The following is a 21,445-nucleotide window of genomic DNA, read 5'->3' as shown; positions in this document are numbered from 1 at the left end:
ATCAAATGCTGGCAAGAGGGACTAGTGCAGCTGGGACATGTTGGCCGGCATTGGCAAGTTGGGCTGAAGGGCCTGTTTCCATACTGTATCACTCTATGACTTGCCTAACCTGCTTAGAGCCCCATTATGTTTTCTCCATTCCCTCATCCTCTGCAGTGACAATGGAGTTAAAGCCGCCTCAGGATGGAAGCAGTTTGGAAATGGACCGGTTCCATTTAAATTTCAGATTCAGGCTATCGCAATGTTTAAGAAACAATTAGACATGTACATGGATAGGACCGGCTCGGAGGGATATGGGCCAAACGCATAAGGTTGGACTAGCGAAGATGGGACATGTTGGTCGGTTCGGGCAAGTTGGGCCGAAGGGCCTGTTTCCACACTGCATGATTCTATGACTCTATTCCCTTAGAGTTTGCTGGGGTGGAGGGGGTTAAAATTCCCGATCGAATCCTCTAAACTGCCTGCTTTGCGATTGAGTGTGTGCACAGAACTTTACATGTGCACAGCAGGCACAGTGATTTTACTGTTTATTCCACACATGATTTAGTGTGGGAGCCTCCCTGGAGATATGTTCTGCATGTGTCTGTGACTGTACCACTGGTTACTAATTTAACAAACCTCAGCTGTTGCTCTGTGCAGCCGGAATTCAGAAAATGGAAAATTTTGAAAGCTACAATTAGTTACACCGGAAACACTGATTCAATCTATTCTCGCTGAATAAGATTTGCCCAATATTGTGGATCTCTAACTCCCCGTTGTACGATTCCTGTCCATTCTGTAGGGCAGCCGATTGTAAGCCGTTCATTAATAGCAAGCTAATGCCTCAGTTTTCCAAAATTTCTCCCAATCTGAAAGATGGATGGATTTGCAAGATAATGGGCCACTGTAAATTGCCTCTGATGTGTTGGTGAGTGGTAGAATTTGGAGGGGTGGGGGAGTTTGGAGGGTAGTGGAAGGAATAGTTTACAAGGAAGATTATCGGGGAATGGGATTGCTATATGAGCTAGCTTTGACAAAATGGACTGAACGGACTTCTACACCGTAAGGAAATATGGAATTCTCATCTGTTTGTGGAGCGGAAGACAATGTGTTAGGACATTCCCCCTGGTTTCACCTTTGAACACTATGATCTGCTTTTCTGCAGCTGATGCCAGCCCCAGGATATCTCCTTTCACCGTAACCTCTACACTGGTCTCCGTTCTTAACTTACACACACAGGCCTTCATGCTGCCACTCAACCTCAAGCAGCAGCTTTCTTCTACATTGCCACATACTCAACCTCTCTGTTCTTACACCCACTCCTTAAATAAACTGCACACTTCCCTTCAGCTGCTTGGCCTGATTGATGAATCTCGCAGAAGACCTTGGAGAGGATGGTATGGAGAATAGAGGACCAGAGGCTATAGCCTCAAAACAAAACGACAAGGCTTTAGAAAGGAGATGAGGAGGAATTTCTTTAGCCTGAGGGTGGTGAATCTGTGGAATTCAAACAGCTGTGGAGGCCAAATCATTGGGTAATTTGAGGTGCAGATTGACAGATTCTGATTAGTAAGGGTGTCAAGGGTTATCGGGGGAAGGCAGGAGAATGGGGTTGAGAGGGAAAGATACAGCCATGGTTGAATGGCGGAATAGACTTGATGGACCTAAAGGCCTAATTCTCCTCCTGCAACTTATGAATCTATGAAGAAGATTTCTGTGTGAGCATATATGTAAAGAGGTGTGGCATTAGAGTATGCCACAATGTACCACATGTGTATCGTGAATCTTGATGGAAGGAGACACACATAGAGGTTTATGCGTTTCCTACATTTAACTTTGACCATTTTTGCATTTAACTGTGCAGACTTTCCGCGACTTATGCTGTAGGCGACTTGTGCAAACACGCACTTACGTAAACAATTCTGTACTCAGTCCCTAGTGCAATCAAGGCAGTTTGTCAGTTCAAGTTTACAATGGGAACAAGCTGGCAATGGCGGTGTTGCTTACCCACAAGGCCGCGCGCTGCAGAAAGTGCCCTGGATGCAGTTGGACGCAGCTGAGGCAGTTAATGCTCTCTGAGTTATTTCAGGCAGGGGATGGTGATTCCGATTTACGTAAAATCTGGCTTACACAAGGGTTCACAGAACGGAACCCTTTATGTAGGTGGAGAGTGTCAATAGTTGGGACGTGTAAGGGTGCAGGCACTATGGAGATGTTTGCAAATAATCCATCTCCATTTATTCAGAGGCACAGAAGTTTGTTTAGGATGGTTAGTAATCTGAGGGAGCTGTAGTCTATTATCTGCATCGTCTGCACTCATTACTCTGAGTGATTGCACAAAGTAACTCCTGTGGGCAGGAGCAGGCCCCACCCTCAGCCCACATCAATTTCCCTGGGCTGCGTTCCAGACAAGCTTTTATATGCAACAGGGATAAAGCTGTGGAATCACACGGCAACCAGAATGAGAGAATTGATTCGTTTTTTGGGGGATGCTGTAAATCTGGGTCGGCCCAGAATAACTTCCCAGTTTGTGGTCAAAAGCCATGATACGGTGAGCAATACCACCTTCATTTGTTGTAACTTTTTACAGATATCGGCTCCTTGTTCCATCTCAAATGTCATCCTATTTACGCTGGTGGTGAGGTTGAAAGTTGTGAGATGCAGCACATGACCCAGTCTGGTCTTACGATGTGCAATCTTTTTCAGATCAGGCACCACCTGGATGTGTCTCTTAACCAAGGGAGCCTGTCTATACTCTTTGGTAGGCAGAAGAGATGCCAGAGCAATTATTTGAAAGGGGGGGGGGGGGGGGGTGGGGGAGAGGCATATTCTCCCAGATGCCCTGGACAACAAAGAAGAAATACCACCACTCCCTTGCTGCTTTATGACAGCTTGCTGCTGCAAATCGGTGTCTCGTTCATTAAAACAACAACGAGACCTCTGAGTACTGTAGATAGACACATGGTGCTGGAGTAACTCAGAGGATCAGGCAGCATCTCTGGAGAAAAAGGATGGGTGACATTTTGGGTCGGGACCCTTCTTCAGACTCTGTAGAAGGGTCCCAACCTGAAACATCGCCCATCCTTTTTTTCCCCCAGAGGTACTGCCTGATCCGCTGAGTTACTCCAGCACATTGTGTCTATCTTTGGTATAAACCAGCATCTGCTGTTCTTTGTTCTACTCCAAGTACTATAGTGGATTAAAAAAGTGCTATAGAATCTTTTAAAATCGTGAGATTGTTTTCATTTTTTTCCATCCATCATTCCACATTTATCGATAAGCATATGCTCATGCTCCTAGAAGATATTTACTCTTTTTTTCCCTTTCAAGTCTAACTAGCACACATTGTAGTGTCTTTACGCATGACTTGTGCCTATAACATTTGAAATCATTTCTGGAGATCTTCCCTATGTTAGCATTTAGCTGACATTCTGTCTCAGTGAGCAGATCTCATGCTGTCACAGAGATGTAAAGCACAGAAACAGGCCCTTCAGCCCAGCAAGTAGGTGCCACCCATCAGCCACCTATTTACACTAATCCCGCGATCGCATTGACTGCCACTGGACTCTACCACTCACCTACAAACTTGGGGCAATTTTGTTCAGTTTTTGTCTTCCTGCTAAAAGGAAAGATGCCATTAAACTGGAAAGGGTGCAAAGAGGATTTCCGAGGATGCTGCAAGAACTAGAGGGCCTGGGCCATGTGGAAAGGTTGGGCAATCTAGGTCTTTATTCTTTGGAGCTCAGGAGGTTGAGGGGTGATCTTACCAAGGTGTATAAAATTAAGAGGTGAATGCACAGATCCTTTTTTTTTCCCAGGGTAGGGAAAATCAAGACCTAGAGGGCAGATGTTTAATCTCAGACAGGGAAAGATTGAATAGGAACAGAGGGGAAATCCTTTTCACTCAGAGGTTGGTGAGTAGATGGAAATGAATATCCAGAGGACAGAAGGCTGTGGAGGCTAGGTCAATGGATAGTTTCAAGGCAGAGATAGATTCTTGATTTGTGCGGGTGTCAGGGGTTATGGGGAGAAGGCAGGAGAATGGGGTTAGGAGAAGGAGATAGATAGAACAGCCATGATTGAACGGTGGAGTAGACTTGATGGTGGTGAATGGACCCATCACTTCTAAACTTATGAAGGATTTTTTTTAGGGCAGGTACTGTATAACAACATTTAAAAGACATTTGGACAGGTATATGAATAGGGTAGGTTTAGAGGGATATTGGTCATAGATGGGTAAATGGGGCTGGCTTACAAGGGGCATGTTGGTCAGCATGACTAAGTTGGGCCGAAGGGCCTGCTTCTGCACTGTATCACTCTACTGTATGAGGAGGCACAGTAGCAATTACACTCAAGAACCACGAAGCCAAAGGGTTTCAGCCAGCATGTAACCAGCATGTTAACAAGCGTTCTGTGTAAAGGACCCTATTGGGAGTCATTTATTTGATTTCTTATTTCCATGAAATTAGAAGCCTCATTATCACGCCATGTAGTTGCTGTTTTCATAACACCACAAAAAAAGGCTTGTGGTGATGAATATGGCAGCAATCTCTGCCTTAGATGAACAAAACAACTATCTACTGGGGGAACTCAGCGGGTGTGAGAGAATCTGTGGAGGGAAATGAACAGATGACATTCAAATTGTAACCCTCCTTCAAGACCTGAAGATGGTCTTGAAGATGGGTCCCGACTTGAAATGCCATCTAAACATTCCCCTCCACAGATACTGCCTGACGTGTTGGGTTTGCAGGTAGCTCTCGCTCAATATTCCAGCGTCAGCAGTCTCTTGTGTCTCTGCCTGAGACGGTTTAGCTTGTGAAACAATCCGTCCTTTTTATTTCTTGGGCTTGGATTGCTTCACGAAAGGAATGTTGTGTGTTTGTTTTTTAATGTGAAAAATAAATTGGTCTGAACCCCACCTTCTGTTTAATTGTTTTGACTGGAAAAGCAATAGTGGAGGTGTACATGTCGTTAAGTAAAAATGCATGCGTGGGAGTGTATTACTGGCAGGATGAGAACAGTAACAAGGGAATGAATAGTTAAGCAAGCATTCCATTACAAACACCACATCTTCCGCGGTGCATTTAATGCTGCTTTTCTTATTCTTCCAGTTAATTTGGCATTTTATAATTGAGAGGGGATTTGTATCATGAATATCGAGACTTTATAAAATCTCGCACTAAGAAACAGGTTAAAATGGAGATCGTAAAATAACCATCTGAGAGTGGTTTTCAAGCTTTTTATATCAAGGCTATTTTAGAAGGCACTTTAGAATAAACAGTGTACTCCGATGTCTTTGGTATCATTAAAGTCTTACTCTGTTTACAAACACCACCATAAATATTCGCCAAAAGTGGTCATTTGGATAGGATCACAGGAAAAAGGCAAAAACATTCTCGGTTTTAGAATAATGAAACAGCTTCATTATGCATACTGAATCTGCATTAGTGGGTTGTAACGTAGTCTGAGTTTGTAAGTGGTTAATTATTTAAGAACTCGTGATTCCAGATTGTGTGCTTGAAGAGCTATTCTTCTGCCTTGATTTCAAGATGGCTCAATTAAAAGCCAGGGGTTCTTTCTTGTCGCGAACAATCTATGTTTAGATTGGGCTCGTGTTCATCAATATTGATTGGTTATTGGCTCCAGTTTGCACCCCATTTTTTTTCTATTAGACTTTACATTATTTGTCATTTTCTGTCACAGAATCATAGTCATACATCTTGAAAACGGGCCCTTCAACCTAACTTGCCTATGCCAGCCAAGATGCCCCATCTATAATTATCCCACCTGCCTGAGTTTGGCCCATATCCCTCTAAATCTTTCCTATCCATGTACTTGTCCAAATGTCTTTTAAATGTAGTTAAAGTACCTGTGCCAACTACCTCCTCTGGCAGCTTGTTCCAGAACCCACCACCCTCTGTATGTAGACGTTGTCCCTTAGGTTCCTATTAAATCTTTCCCCTCTCACATTAAACCTATGTCCTCTGGTTCTTAATTCCCCAAATCTGGGTAAAGAAACTGTGCATCTACCCTATCTATTTCCCTTATGATCTTTTTCAGCTCTATAAGATCACCTCTCAATCTTCTGTGCTCCAAGGAATAGAGTCCTAACCTGCCCAAGATCTCCCTGTAGCTCAGGCAGTCAAGTCCTGGCAACATCCTGATAAATTTTCTCTGCCCTCTTTCCAGCTTAACACCATCTTTCCTTTGGCAGGGTGAATAAAACTGAACACAATACTCCAAATGCGGCCTCACCAACATCTTGGAAAAATGTAGCATAACATCCCAACTTCTATATTAAGTACTCTGACTGATGAAGGTCAATGTGCTGAAAGCCTTCATGACCACCCTTGCCACCTGTGAGGCAACTTTCAAGGTGCTATATACCTACACTCCTAGATCCCTTTGCTCTACACACTTCACAGGGCCTTGTCATTCACTGTGAAGGTCCTGCCCTGGTTTGAGTTCCCAAAATGCAACATCTCGCACTTCTGCATGAAACCTCATGAAAAAACATTCCTCTGCCCACTTGCCCAACTGATCAAGATCCTGCTGTAATTTGTAATGTGACAACCATCTTCACGATCTACGATACCACCTACATTAGTACCATCTGCAAACTTACGAACCATACCTTGTACGATCTCAGTCAAATCGTTGATATAAACCACAAGCAGCACTTGATTCCCTGAGGCACACCACTAGTCACAGGCCTCCAATCCCAAAAAACACCATCACCCTCTGCTTCCTTCCATGAAGCCATTTCTCGATCCAGTCGGCTAGCTCTCCCTAGACCACATAGAATCTAACGTTCCAGAGCAGCCTACCAAATACCTTATCAAATACCTTGCTGAAGTCCATATAGACTACGCCTACAGCTTTACTCTCATCAACATTTTTGGTTACTCCTTAAAAAGACTCGATCAGATTCGTAAGACACAAATCTTTTTCAAGGTTATTCCTGAAAATGCTTTATTAATTTCTGGATGTTAAGTAAAAGCTGACAATTTTCAACCATTCCTTAGTTTAGTTAATTCTGCAAATCCATACAAGTTTAAAAAAAAAGTAAATACGATACTCTATATGTCGTGACTTTTTTAAATTTACAATGCTAGTGTTCACATTTTGTGCATGAAAAAATGATAAACTGGGAAAAAAAATCAATAATGTATTATATTGCTTCATTTATGCTGCAGATGTTTTCTGATCCAGGGTATTATTGAGGTCCTGACTACATGAATATAATAAAATGATCGGCCACTGACCAGCAACGTGTCCTTGCAAGTAACCTGAATGCAGAGTTAGATGGTACATTATAATGAACTCAATTTATGTCCTTTCTTTAAGACTCAGAGAACCATAAATGATATACAGTATATTGTTCCAGAACTGACAACATAGCTGGCTTGTAGCAAGGATGCCTGAGAGTCATCAATTACAAGTAATCTATTGCTGATGTGTATCAGACAGAGCCTGAACAATGGGTGTACTATACATAGCTTCTGAGATCCAGTCTGACATAGTTCATTAAGTACTGGTCTGAAGAATCTTAAGGAGAGTGCACAGTTGGTGATTCTGTCTTGCTTTCAGTACCTGGTGTACTTAGCAGGGGTGGCTTGAAAATACGGTTGCATCGGAAGCATTTTTTGTTGCACAAACTCAACAAAGGCGGTTCAAATGGTATCCCAATGTGAATCCAAGGATGAGTTGAGTTGCAACTCGTTGCAAATGGTGGATTTGGGTAAAGGAAAAGAGGTCAAAGATCTCTTTGGGCAGCACTGCTGGTAAAGTGGCTGCTTCAAAGCGCCAGAGACCCAAGTTTGATCCTGACTCCGGGTGCTGCCACTGTGACCACGTGGGTTTCCTCCAGGTGGTCAGGATTCCCTCCCACATCCCAATGGCATGCCGGTTTGTAGATTAATTGCCCCCCGTAAATTGCATCCAGTGTGCAGGGAATGTATGTGACAGTGGGATAACACAGGGCTAGTGTGAACGAGTGATCGATGGTCGGTGTGGAATCAATGGGCCGAAAGGCCTGTTTCCATGCTTCGCCTTTCAATCAATTCATTCAAAGATCTCAATCCAGGAATGTCAAAAATATCTGTCTATAAAAAAACAGTTTTATCATAAAATTATGGAACAATTTCAGCCTAACCAGTTTGTTGAGATCCTGTCAGCACGTTGTAGAATACTTTATGATGTCCTATTCTCATGCTTTTACACAAACTTTTAAACCATTCCCCCCCACCCCCACCTCCCACCCCACCCTCCCATGCCAATCTACTTCATTTTGAAAAACTCAAGTCATTTTGTTTCCGCCATCTTTACCATCACCAATTACAGTGTAAAAGTTCCCTGTATCCGCTGTTTAAATCTGTGAACCTCGGGGTTAAACTATGCATAAATGGGAACAATCTCCCTCTATTTGAACCCATCACCTTTATCAAATCTCTCATCCTCCTCTAATTCAAGGATAATGCCTCCCAACTTCACCTGTCTGAACTACTATATCACCTGTCTGAACTACTATAGCAATCCATCAACCCTGGAACCATTCCAGGAAATCTTTTCTGCAGCCTTGCTAGCACCCACACCTCCTTCTTAAAATGTGGTTGTCCAAATTGTGCTCAATACTTCAGCTGTGATAAAAGTTCAGCACAACTCCCCGCTTTTGTGCTCTGTGCCTCTGCAAATGAGGGGAATAATGTCAGCAAGGTTATGTTATCAGCCAGAGACCCGAACTAATGAGCTGGAGATATCAGCGCAAAGCTTGCTCGAATGTGCCTGTCAGGCTGCAGCGAGCAAGACTTTCATTGTTCCAGTTCATTTCTGGTGAATGCGACAAATAAACCAGAAATCCTTGGGTCATAAAAGCAGGTGCTTTGGCCTTCCATGTCCATGCCAGCCTTTTCCCCCCATCTATACCAATCCCATTTGCCCACTTTAAGTCCATATCCTTTCACGTCTGACCTATTCAAGTGCCTGCCTGCACACCTCTTGTACGTAGATATCTCATCCCACCACCCCGACCGGCAGCGACCCTCAGCTATCAGCCACTCTCTGCGTAAAAATTATTCTCTTCTGATCCCCATTAAAACTCCTTTCTCTTGTCTTGAACCAAAACCTTTTTGTTTTTGATGCCCCTCCTATAGGAAAAAAAGATTCTGACGATCATTCCTGACTGCAATCTTTTTTAGGTTCAGAGACACAGCACGGAAATAGGCTCGCCGAGTCCACGCCGACCAGCGATCCCTGTACACCGACACTATCCTACACGCACTAGGCACAATTCACAATTGTACCAAGCCAATTAACCTACAAACCTACACGTCTTTGGAGTGTGGGAGGAAACCGGAGGTCCCGGAGAAAACCTACGCAGGTCACGGGGAGAACATACAAAGTCCCTACAGGCAAGCACCCATAGTCGGGATCGAACCCGGGTCTCTGGCGCTGCAAGGCAACAATTCTACTGCTGCTCCACCATGATGCATGTCATCATTTTTTTTTATACCTCTATCAGGTTAACCCTTGGTCTTCTTGTCCTCAGGAGGAACAAGGACAGTTTATGTAATTTCTCCCCACAACAGAAGTCCTCCAATCCAGGCAATATGGTGGTGAATCTCCATTCATACTCCCATTCTGTACAAATGTAATTGATTTTACAAGATACAAAAGGCGTGTAAGTTTTGTATGCTGGTGCAAGTTCTCTGGACATCATATTCCACTCACCCTGAATCTGTGTTTGTGTTGGTGGGCTGAAGTGGGTGGGAACACTCAGAGGGCGGGGACTAGGATTGCATGGACCGACCCTCATTGTCGTTTGCCGATACCGTTCCAAATCGCTCAAGCGGTCTGAGAAAATGGTGCCAGATTTTGCCTGCTCTTCAAGCTTTTGCCTGTGCCCTGCAATCAAAGAAAATATCGTAAATGAACGATGTAGACACAAGGAACTGCGGATGCTGGTTTACAAAAAAAAGATTGCAAAGTAGCGGGTCAGGCAGCATCTCTGGAGAACATGGACAGGTGTCATTTTTGGTCGGGTCCCTTCTTCTGACGAATAAAGAATTGCAGAAGGATCCTGACCCGAAACGTCGCCTATCCATGTTCTCCAGAGATGCTGCCTGGCCCGCTGAGTAATCCCAGCACTTTGTGTCTTTTAAAAAAATAATAAATGAAAACTGTTTTAGCCTCTTCACTTTTCCTTCCAGTGTGTCCAACTGTCCTTTCCCTCATCGATTAAATATCCCTTTAGTTATGAACACATTAATAAATACATCTTTGTAAAGGGTTGGTGGGGATTGAGTGAGTCAATTATGATCCATCCCTTGGTGCACTAGATATCAGCGATATAAATAACAGAGGTTTTGTTGCCTTCACTAGAACAAAACAAGATTGGTGCTGCCTGTCCCGCTGAGTTACTCCAACATTTTGTGTCCACCTTCGATTTAATCCAGCATCTGCAGTTTTTTCCTACACAAGATTGATCTGGCTTCATTTTGCAATGTGTGACATCTTACTATTCAAAATGGCTACTTTGCCATAGTTCTTTGCGACAGTACTGTCTGTGGTAGGGTGGAGACTGAGGTTGGTGCAGCATTAACAAACATCTCCCTCTGCTGGTTGAGGAGAGCACTGATGCAGCTTTACAATGAAGGCTGACAAAGCCCTTCCATGTGAAACCAAGTGGCTTCAGAACATTGTGATGTGCAGTTTATAACATGTTGGTTATGAGCATCCCAGGACTGGCATGATGATTCTACACACATTCTACATGATGATTAAACACTGTTGATACTCAACTATCTATCTTTGATCGGCACTTCTCAACATAACTGATTTCTTAAATAAAGATCCATTAACATGTAACATTCAATCAGCATAACTGTGATTACCCAATCAGGAACAATTTTCTACAATTCTTCAAGTCTGGATGCTTTTTAAATGCATTGTAGAAAAGTGTTTTACATGCTTCTAGTTTTAAATAATTACCAATACAAATAATCGGCATCTGTACAGATGTTAAAAGGGGAAAGTTGCACAGCATGTGGACACTAAAGGGGGGAGGTATAAACTGGTCTTATTTTGGTCAAATTTTAGACAAAAAATCCTCTGAGATACACAGAAAGTGCTTTCTTCTAAAAGGCAACAATTGTTGTTATATAGCACAGCTAAGCTTCCCATGTATCCCATTGCATAGCATAGTAAACCAATCTCATGAGATACCCAAGTCTAAATATTCTTCCTGTTTTTCCATGCCTGTTCATTAGTCACAGCGCCTGCGAACGATATAATATCCCAGCACCCAAAACCACTGATAGATTCCCTTGTTTCGCAAACTTTTCATAAAACCTATTCTGTTAGGCCCGCAAGTAAGTTAATGCTGCAGAATCAACCACAAAACATGTGGATCAGACCCCTGTACTTTGGAGCTTAACAAGAAGACCAAGAGCAGTAGAAAAATCATCCAGAGTTACCAGTTTATTCTTCGTGCTTAGGTTTTAGTCATTGAGTAGTGCATTGTATTGATTATCATTGTATTGATGTCACCAACTAAAAAATGATTCATAACTGGAAGTACTTGGTTGACTTTCCAGAGTGACCCACTTTGACCTGGAAATGGTTGCAAACAAATTTCCAAAGACTAATTTCCAAGCAATTTTCGCTCATTGAGTCATCCAGCCTGGGAACAGGCGCATTGGCCCACCCCGACCAACATGCCCCGTGTACACTAGTCCCACCTGCCTGCTTTTGGCCCATATCTCTCTAAACCCATCCTATCCAGGTACCCATCTAAATGTTTCTTAAACATTGCGATAATATCTGCCTCAACTACCTCCTCCGGCAGCTTGTTCTATAGACCTACCACCCTTTAAAACGTCACTCTTATTTGCGCTAACATTCGGGAAGACGCCCATCAGTCATTCCCAGTTGGTTGTTCATGGCTTAGTTATCCTAGGTTAGGGGCAAAATGGAGTTAGCAACGTGAATGCTACATGCTGCTCAATGCAGGTATTATTCCAAAAGCAGTGCCTTCCGAACAACTGGACCTGCATCATTCAATCTTTCCTAGAAATAGAGTGGATCCTGAAGGAGGTAGACTCTGCTCCACTAAGTGTGAAAAGGCACGGCTCCAGATTCAGGAGCAGTTTCTTCCCAGCTGTTATCAGGCAACTGATTCAACCTACCACATCTAGAGAGCAGTCCTGAACTATTATCTACCTCATGGGTAACCCTCGGACTGTCTTTGATCAGACTTTACTGGCTGTACCTTGCACTGAACGTTATTCCCTTATCTTGCACCCATACACTGTAAATGGCTTGATTGTAATCGCGTATTGTCTTTCCGCTGACTGGTTAGCACGCAACCTTTCACTGTACCTCGGTGACATGACAATAAACTAAATAAACTAAACTAAACCCTGCTGCACATACTGTGAAGGCTGGGCACAATCATGCCTTGGTTTGAACATATTTGGCAGTAGTGAAGCTGTCACGCCGGGATCAATGCTGGCAAAAGCTGTGTTTTATCTTTACGCGGCTGTGAGATGAAAAGTGACAAAAATTTATTTGAAAACTTCTTGAACTGCAAATTTGCCCCAGTGTGTGCAATAAAAGCTTTCACTGACAGCCTTTAAACAACCTACTCGAAAGTCACTGTAATTTCCTGCCCATCCTTAAAGTTAAGCAAGGGAACAGACAGAGGTACGTGTTAATTGATAATTAATGTTCAGAAGAATCAGTCTGGGCATGAGATGAAATTAAGTACTTGTACTAATCCAAACTTGCAAGCCTTAATATATTGGCAATCATAACATAGTTTCATTTCAATTGTCTCTGCCAGTAGTGATTTGAAATGTTACATATCAATTTAAGAAAAAATGTTTCTTCTAAGTGACAGCAAAGCTTCAGCAGCAAGAGTTCAGAAATGTAAACAACTTCTGCAGTTGTGCAGGCCCTTAGTGAGACCACATCTGGAGTATTGTGTGCAGTTTTGGTCTCCCAATTTGAGGAAGGACATCCTTGCTATTGAGGCAGTGCAGCGTAGGTTCATGAGGTTAATCCCCGGGATGGCGGGACTGTCATATCGGAAAGACTGGGCTTGTATTCATTGGAATTTAGAAGGATGAGAGGGGATCTTATAGAAACGTTATAAAATTATAAAAGGAATGGACAAGCTAGATGCAGGAAAAATGTTCCCAATATTGGTGGAGTCCAGAACCAGGGGCCACAGTCTAAGAATAAAGGGGCCATTTAAAACTGAGATGAGAAAAAAAACTTTTTTCACCCAGAGAGTTGTGAATTTGTGGAATTCTCTGCCACAGAAGGCAGTGGAGGCCAATTCACTGGACGAATTTAAAAGAGAGTTAGATAGAGCTCTAGGGGCTAGCGGAATCAAGGGATATGGGGAGAAGGCAGTCACGGGTTACTGATTGTGGATGATCAGCCATGATCACAATGAATGGCGGTGCTGTCTCGAAGGGTCAAATGGCCTCCTCCTGCACCTATTTTCTATGTTTCTTGGTAATGGCCAAATCCACTAGTAAAGTGGAGTAACTCTTTATCTGACAGGTCACAGTATTTGACTATGCACTTCAAAGTAATTCATTGTGTGGGGTGGTTGAAAGTTCCTAATATGACAAGATACGACATAACTGCAACTCTTATAAATGCTAATGTGATGAATTTCTGACAACATCTCGATGCTGCAGGATGCAGGACAGATGTTCCAAGATGCAGGATGGAACGCCACAGGAGATCCTTCTTTCCTGCGGCTATCAAACTGTACAACTCCTCCCCCTCTCTGTCGTGGAGTAGACTGAGACTGAGATTGACTCCCCTCCCCCCTCCCTGATCTTTGTTCCTCCCCAATCCTTTCCACTCGTCACTTTAAATTCATGTTTCATGTACTTGCGTGTTTTATGGCTGTTGGCAGATCAATTTCCCTCCTGGGATCAATAAAGTTTTATCGTATCGTTTCGAATGGAATCTCGGTTTTTATTTGAGAGAAAAGCAAACTGCTCGTGGAACTCGAGCAAAGTGCAAATTGCTGGAAGAACTCGGTGGTTCAAGCAGCATCCCTAGAGGGAAATGGACAGGCACCATTTCAGGTCAGAGCCCTTCTTTAAGTCTTGAAGAAGGGACCAGATCTGAAACGTCTTTGGTCCATTTCCCTTCAAAGATGCTGTCTGATCACCTGAGATCTGCCAGTAGTTTTTTTTTTTGTTGCTCAGAATTACAGCACCTACGGTCTCTTGTGGATCTGTCTCTATTTGTGTTCTCATATCACAGTATGCATCTTGCTCTCTGCTTTAATGTCATCTTAGAAGTTGCGGCACAGTGGTGCAGCGGTAGAGTTGTTGTTATCACAACGCCAGAGATCCGGGTTCAAGCCTGTACAGAGCAAGTATGTTCTCCCTGTCACCACATGGGCTTTCTCTGGATGCTCTGGATCTCTCCCACATTCCGAAGACGTTTTCAGTCAGAGAGTTGTAAATCTGTGGAATTCTCTGCCTCAAGAGGCAGTGGAGGCCAATTCTCTGGATACTCAAGAGAGAGCTAGATAGAGCTCTTAATGATAGCGGAGTCAGGGGGTATGGGGAGAAGGCAGGAACAGGGGTACTGATTGTGAATGATCAGCCATGATCACATTGAATGGCGGTGCTGGCTCGAAGGGCCGAATGGCATACTCCTGCACCTATTATCTATTGCCTGTTGTCTATTGACGTGCAAGTTTGTAGGCTCTTTGGCTTCTGTAAATAGCTCCTAGTGTGTAGGATACGAAACTGAGATAATATCGAACTAGTGCATGGGTGATTGTTGGTTGGCTTGGACTCGGTGGGCCAAAGGGCCTGTTTCCACGCTGTATCTCCAAACTGAACTAAACCCGTGTTTCATTTTCTATTATCGAGCACCAGGTTCTAGGGATCCGAGAATATACAGTGAGTGCAACTTCACACCCTGTTGCGTGGATACAGTGGGCTGGTGCTTCTTGTTCATTTTGCTTTGAAGATCAAATTAGCACAAAAGGCACAAAGAACAGTCTTTGACTGGAACCATTGAGCACAGAGAAGAGCAGTGGAAAATACAGGCAATCAGTTTGTTCCCTGAATTAACCCTTCATGCATTACTCTGTTGCAATAAAGTAATATAGCTTATGGATAGAAACAAAGTGCTGGAGTAACTCACTGTGTCAGGCAGCATCTCTGGAGAAAAAGGTGGATGACAAAGGGTCCCGACCTGAAACGTCACCCATCCTTTTTCTCCAGAGTTGCTGCCTGAGGTACTCCAGCACTTTGTGTCTATATCTTCGGTACAAACCAACATCTGCAGTTCCTTCCCAAACAAAGCTCATTGTTGGGTTATTTTATGTTTACTTTTATATCTGGGACGATTGCACTTCAGCAGAGTGACAATAACATTTACATTTAATGGCCTTCAAAATAACCAGCAGCAACATTAACCATAAACAATGCACACTGAAGTGTACAATGTGGATGCATTGGACTAAAGACAGAATCAAAGCTATAGCCTTGATATCACTGGGCAATGATTTCTTTGCCAGTTTTGGCACTAAAGCTTGAAAACATTAGCGAAAATGACAACTAATAAGACAGACTATTCTAATGAAGAGCAGATCCTGAAGGCTAATCAACTGCGCAGAACTTCAGAAGTCCACAGAGGTATAAAGCTGAAGGACACTTCTCGTGCGTGTGTATATAAGGGAAATGTTTCCACCTGGCACAATTGCTGCTATTCCAGGAGAGTGACATGGAGTGATGACTCTGTCTGGAAGAAAATGCCTTGTCTCCATTATATCCTTCCATTCAATGGTCTAGCTGAGATGGATTTGCAAACTGCAGTTCTCCAGTCGGGACGTTATATCCTCAGTCAGACGCCCACTGCATTGGCACCAGGGTTCTCCATAAAGCACAGTGTGTGGTTTTATTCACGATTCAACAACAGTTGTTCTTTGGTCCACTATTAATAGAAATTGGCCCTTTTTATTGCACTTGATTTCGTGACAGGATATCAGGAATCTTAGTCTGAAAACTTGCTTTCCAGTGAGTGCAGCCACCACCCCAACAACAAAGAAAACCTTTTGGATCCTCAATCTAAAATAGAAGTCAACTCATTTCTGACACATGCCCGTATTTCCAGCGCGGAGGAGGAGTAGCCTGACCTAATATAGGGATTAGGTAATATTTGCACAGCAGCAATAAGCTGTGTATATGCAGCAAATCGAAAAAGTAGATTTTAAAAAGTTTTCTGACTTCTATTGCCAAATTTTAACCAATATGCTTAAGAGTTACACCCTTCCATTTCGCAGTTTTTTGTAACTTTGCACCATTAGTGCGTTGGTTTTTTAAAAAAATGATTCGGGAAATTTTCAGTTCAGGTTTAATAAAATAAAAAAAGTTGCAAACACAGATGCCCAGCTCATAATTGAACACACGCAAAAGCCACAAGACCCAGCATAAACAGCCAGAGAAATATTTAGGAGGGAACAGACTCTTCCAGCGACTAACAGAGGCAGTCACAGATAGATTATTATTCACATGTTTGAAGTTGGCCTGCTTGCGCCGTTTGGAAAAGGATCCAGTCACGCCAAGTCTTTGCCTTGGCTGCTCTCTGCACTGCTTAAACACTGTGGCTTCTGTCTGCTCCGCACCATGTTCCAAATATCAACTTTTAAAACGAAACCCGCCCAAAGCCAAAGTGTCTGTGCTTCAGTCAGAATTTTTTTACCAGCTTTAACAAATATAGGGCAAGAAAAAAAAAAAGAATTGCTCCAACACTACAATAATTCATATTGCTTGAGGTTAAATTACACTTGTGATAAATTGGCTGCCTCTAAAGGCGCAAAGAAAATATCCATTTAAAGGGAAATAGGCTGGCTGGCATCCAGTTGGCAGAAGGATGTCAACTGCTGAAGTCTGAGAGATTTGGACTCCCTTTAGTCAGAACAGTGGGAGAAATGTTCATTGAAGGCCTGATGTTGATTATGTAAAGGTAAAGTTTCCAGAAGTCCAGAACTACACAGAAGGCAAAGGCGGAAGCATAATAGTCAGTTTTATAACACACCGATTACATTCTGTTCTGTTGAGAGTCTGTGGCAGCCAGATGAACTATTTATATCATAGTCGTAATGGTTTTTCTCATGCTGAGGAAAAAGGGAACCTGCTTCAAGCGGCTGAATGACTAATAACACACTGCTATGTTCTTAGAGCCTACCCATAACATGCTTCCTCTTAAACAGCCGCTGCACGCTTTAAGAATGTGCATGGAGCTGCTTAACTGTTTCCAAGCCACATGTTGCAGTCATGTAGCATGCCTGTAGTAACTTGCCCCATTGTAAACATCAGCCATATGTCCTGCAAACAAATGCAAAGCACCGCAAATGCTGGAAACCTGAAAATACTAGAAATAACTCAGCAGGTCAGGCAACATTTGCAGTGAGCACAAGCATGTAAGATATAAAAGCAGAAGCTTGCTTTTGATGACTCTAATGCCTGCATACCTTTCAATACGATCATGGCCATTTCTTTACCTCAATGTCACTTCCCTGCACAAACCCAATATTCCTTGAATTCCCAAATCAAAAATTTTTTTTTGAATTATCTCCTGTGTGAATATATTCAGTGGCTGAAATTCTCGAATGGAATATTCCAAAGCTTCACTATTCTCCGAAGAATTTTCTTCTCGGCTTTACCCTGATTGTTGAGACTGCGTTTCTTGGTCGTCGGCACCACGGCTGGGAAAATTACCATCCCCACATCTTTTCTTTCGAGCGTATAGAATTTTGCGTTCTGAAAAAAGGAATAAATGCTGAGGAGTCTTCTTCTTCTTCTTCTTCTTCTTCTTCTTCTGTCGTTTGTCTTTTAGACCCGCAGCTCCGTTGAGGCGAGCCAGGCCAACGTGTCATCGTCCAGGTCAATCAGACCTCGTTCACCATTCGGTGGCCGGTATTTGGGGCAACTAGTGACTGTGTGCTCCACTGTCTGTGTTGGGTCCCCACACTCGCAGAAGGCACTGTCCACGAGAGCCCCACCTCTTCATCGCTACTCACGCTGAGGAGTGAAACGACGCAAAACGAATCTCAAAGCCATGTGAATCTCCTTCATTGCCGTTGAACAATTCCTATTTAATAGCGTCCATCTTAAAGCCTGACGCCTGGGGCAGTTTCTTATACACATTAACACAACCATGAGCTGAACTTTACTCTCCTGTAGTGCGTACTTTCTATGTACATTAGTATGTGCAAACCAGGTAAATACTGGAGGTAACACCCACTACTACCTTTTCTTAATGTCAACAGGTGCTGAATAATGGAACTATTGTTAATAAGCGAGGAAGGTTTCAAAGGATACAATAGGATAAGTTGAAAAGTTGGGCGGAGAAATGGCAGATGGAATTTAATTTGGATAAATATGATGTGGTACATTTTGGGAAATCAAATGCTAGAGGTAAGTATATGTAACTAGCAGGACTCTTCATAGCTATGATATGCAAAGGGACCTTGAGGTACAAGTTCAAAGTTCCCTGAAAGTGGATAGAGTGCTATAAAAGAGATATGATACACTGAGATCTAGGTTGGTCAGACACTGACGATAAAAGTTGGGAAGTCATGTTGCAGCTTATAATTCTTTGGTTTGGCCACATATGGAGTGCAGTGTACAATTCTGGACACCACTCAATAGAAAGGATATGGAGACTTTGGAGAGGATGCAGAGGTTTACCAGGATGCTCCCTGGATTGGAAAGGTGGAACAAACGGATTGTTTTCTCTGTAGCATTGAAGGCTGAGGGTTGGCCTGATAGAAGCGTTGCCTAATTCTGCAAGACGTAGATAGTGTGGACAGGCAGTCTTTTTCGCCAGGATGGAAACCTCAAATACCAGAGGGCGGAGGTTTAAGGTGAGAGAGGGGATATTTAATGGAGATTTGCGAGACGAGGTGTATACTGCCAGGAGAGGTGGCAGAAGCAGCAACATTTACATGGCTTATCCTTGGACACATGAGGACATAGTGATCTGAAGGGCCAATTTCTGAGCTGCATTTATCTATATACCATGTGTTCTATGTAATAAGGGCTGGTTATTTAACAGATAATGACACATTGGACACCTGTATCATGTTGGAGAGCACCTGAGATTCAGGACATGCCGGATATCATCCAATGTCTCCTTTTTGCCCAACGGCCTAACTGCCTCTGGTGGTAGGGCGGCAAGGTGGTGCAGCGCTAGAGTTACTGCTTCACACGCTTGCAGAGCCAGAGACCAGGGTTCGATCCTGGCTCCTGATGCTGTCCGTATGGAGTTTGCACGTTCTCCCCATGACCGCGTGGGATTCTTCCGAGATCTTCGGTTTCCTCCCACACTCCAAGGACGTACAGGTTTGTCGGTTAATTGGCTTGGTATAAGTGTAAATTTTCCCCAGATAGACACAAAATGCTGGAGTAGTCTGAAGAAGGGTCTCGACCTGAAACATCACCCATACCTTCTCTCCAGAGATGTTGCCTCTCCCGCTGAGTTACTCCAGCATTTTCTGTCTATCTTCGGTTTAAACCAGCATCTGCAGTTCCTTCCGACACATCCTGTAAATTGTCCCTCGTGTGTTTGTGCAGGGTAGTGTTAATGTGCGGGGATCGCTGGTCGGTGCGGAATCAGTGGGCCGAAGGGCCTGATTCCGCGCTGTATCTCTAAAATTAAAAACTAAAACTAGTACAAAAAAACCCCACTGCTATTCTCCATTTGTCATTAACTGAGACCGTGGGAATATGACTCAGAAACCAAGTATATATCTTACCGCAATGAAGAACAGAATGGCTTCTGGTTGTGAACTTTCTCCTCCCAACAACTTTTTCTACACTTTTCCAGATGTGATTGTGTCAACTTCAAAAAGAGGGGCCAAATTTACTTCTGCATATCTGAAGGGTACACTTAGATGAGGTTGCATGAGAGAAAGTGGGCACAGAAAAAGGCCCCTTTAAGCCAACTTTTGAGAACAGCAACAGATTATATTTTGAAACTCATTCACCAGTTGATACCAGTGTTAACATAATCTTTTTAGGCTGTAAGGGTTCAGATATCCTTTTTAACAATTGATACAGGTGTTCATTTAGAAGGCCTTATTTAGGAGATTTAAACACCACCTTTGTATTTATATTTATTTATTTATATTTTTGTATTATATGTATCTATATTTATTTTAAATATATAATGTATTTATATTCATAAGCTGCTAAATTGTAGGGAAGATGGCAACAATATCATGAGATGCAGAAGTGGGGGTTAGGAAAAAGCAAAAAATGAGATGTTCCACATAACGATTGAAGTTATTGTGTTTACAGGAGGAAGTGCTGAGATTCATTGAGATACTTGTACCATGTTGTCTCCTACTTCAAGAAAAGCTAGTGTGTGCTAAATGTAACATATCATAAGGTCATAAGTGATAGGAACAGAATTAGGCCATTCGGCCCATCATGTCTACTCTGCCATTTAATCATGGCTGATCTACCCTTCCCTGCTAACCCCATTCTCCTGCCTTCTCCCTATAGCTTCTGACACCTGTACTAACCAAGAATCTATCTATCTCTGCCTTAAAAATATCCATTCACTTGGCTTCCATGACCTTCTGTGGCAAAGACTTACACAGATTCACCACCCTCTGACTAAAGAAATTCCTCCCCATCTCCTCCCTAAAGAAGCGTCCTTTAATTCTGAGGCTATGACCTCTACTACTCCCACTAGTGGAAATATCCTTCCACACCCACTCTATCCAAGCCTTTCATAATTCGGTAAGTTTCAATGAGGTTCCCCCTCATTCTTCTGAACTCCAGCGAGTACAGGCCCAGTGCCGACAAACGGTCATCACACGTCTGTGAGTACAGTCTTTTACCCAATTCTGCATGTTGGAGTGGGTTAGGGTGATGAACAGGCAGCAAGAAGGTTCTTGCTTTAATGCAAAAGATCATTTATATTCCTTTGATTATTGACTATCCAGTACTTTTTTCTAATCCTAACATGAGCAATATAGTCCTCATTACTAAACGACCTGATAGTTAAGCGTAAAATGTATTATTGGAAAAGTATTTTTTGCAAAATGTCTAAGAATCCCATGAGTGTTCTTTCTTTAATTAAAGCAATTCCTGAGTTAAAAGTAATTATTTTTAGATTTCAAAAGCTGTGCAGCGCTGTAGATAATAAATGTAACAGAGGAGCATAATTTTGGGAACTTCTCTGCATTTGGCTGGGGTTTGAGTTATCTCTATTCAATCTTAGCAACACACTTCCAGTGTTCCACATCATATCTGTAAATAGATGACTGATTATTTTAACTCAGATTAGTTCTTCTTATTTTCCCAATGTTCCTTATCCCTGAGCAAAAGGTTGCTGCATGCATTCCCTCCCCCACTTTCCTCTTAATATGTTAAGATAAATATTCCTGCTCCACCAGTTTCTTTCACAA

At 42.8% G+C, this 21,445-nt stretch overlaps 1 protein-coding gene across 2 annotated transcripts in view; it reads right to left on the bottom strand.

The window, feature by feature from the left end:
• runx3 (RUNX family transcription factor 3) overlaps positions 1 to 21,445 on the bottom strand; it is a 68,197-nt gene that overhangs the window by 14,043 nt on the left and 32,709 nt on the right. The window contains exon 4 of one of the 2 annotated variants that reach the window (XM_078423024.1): positions 9,709 to 9,882. The exons of the other annotated variant lie outside the window; for it this stretch is intronic. Within the exon in view, the coding sequence (XP_078279150.1) occupies positions 9,709 to 9,882 (174 nt within the window). The remainder of the gene's footprint in view (positions 1 to 9,708; positions 9,883 to 21,445) is intronic. 2 annotated transcript variants of the gene reach the window in all.

This window comes from Rhinoraja longicauda, chromosome 27 (assembly GCF_053455715.1).
Source record: "Rhinoraja longicauda isolate Sanriku21f chromosome 27, sRhiLon1.1, whole genome shotgun sequence".
NCBI classification, from domain to species: Eukaryota; Metazoa; Chordata; class Chondrichthyes; order Rajiformes; family Arhynchobatidae; genus Rhinoraja; species Rhinoraja longicauda.
The sequence above is the reverse complement of the archived record's forward strand: the minus strand, read 5'-3'. Positions and strand labels throughout refer to the sequence as shown.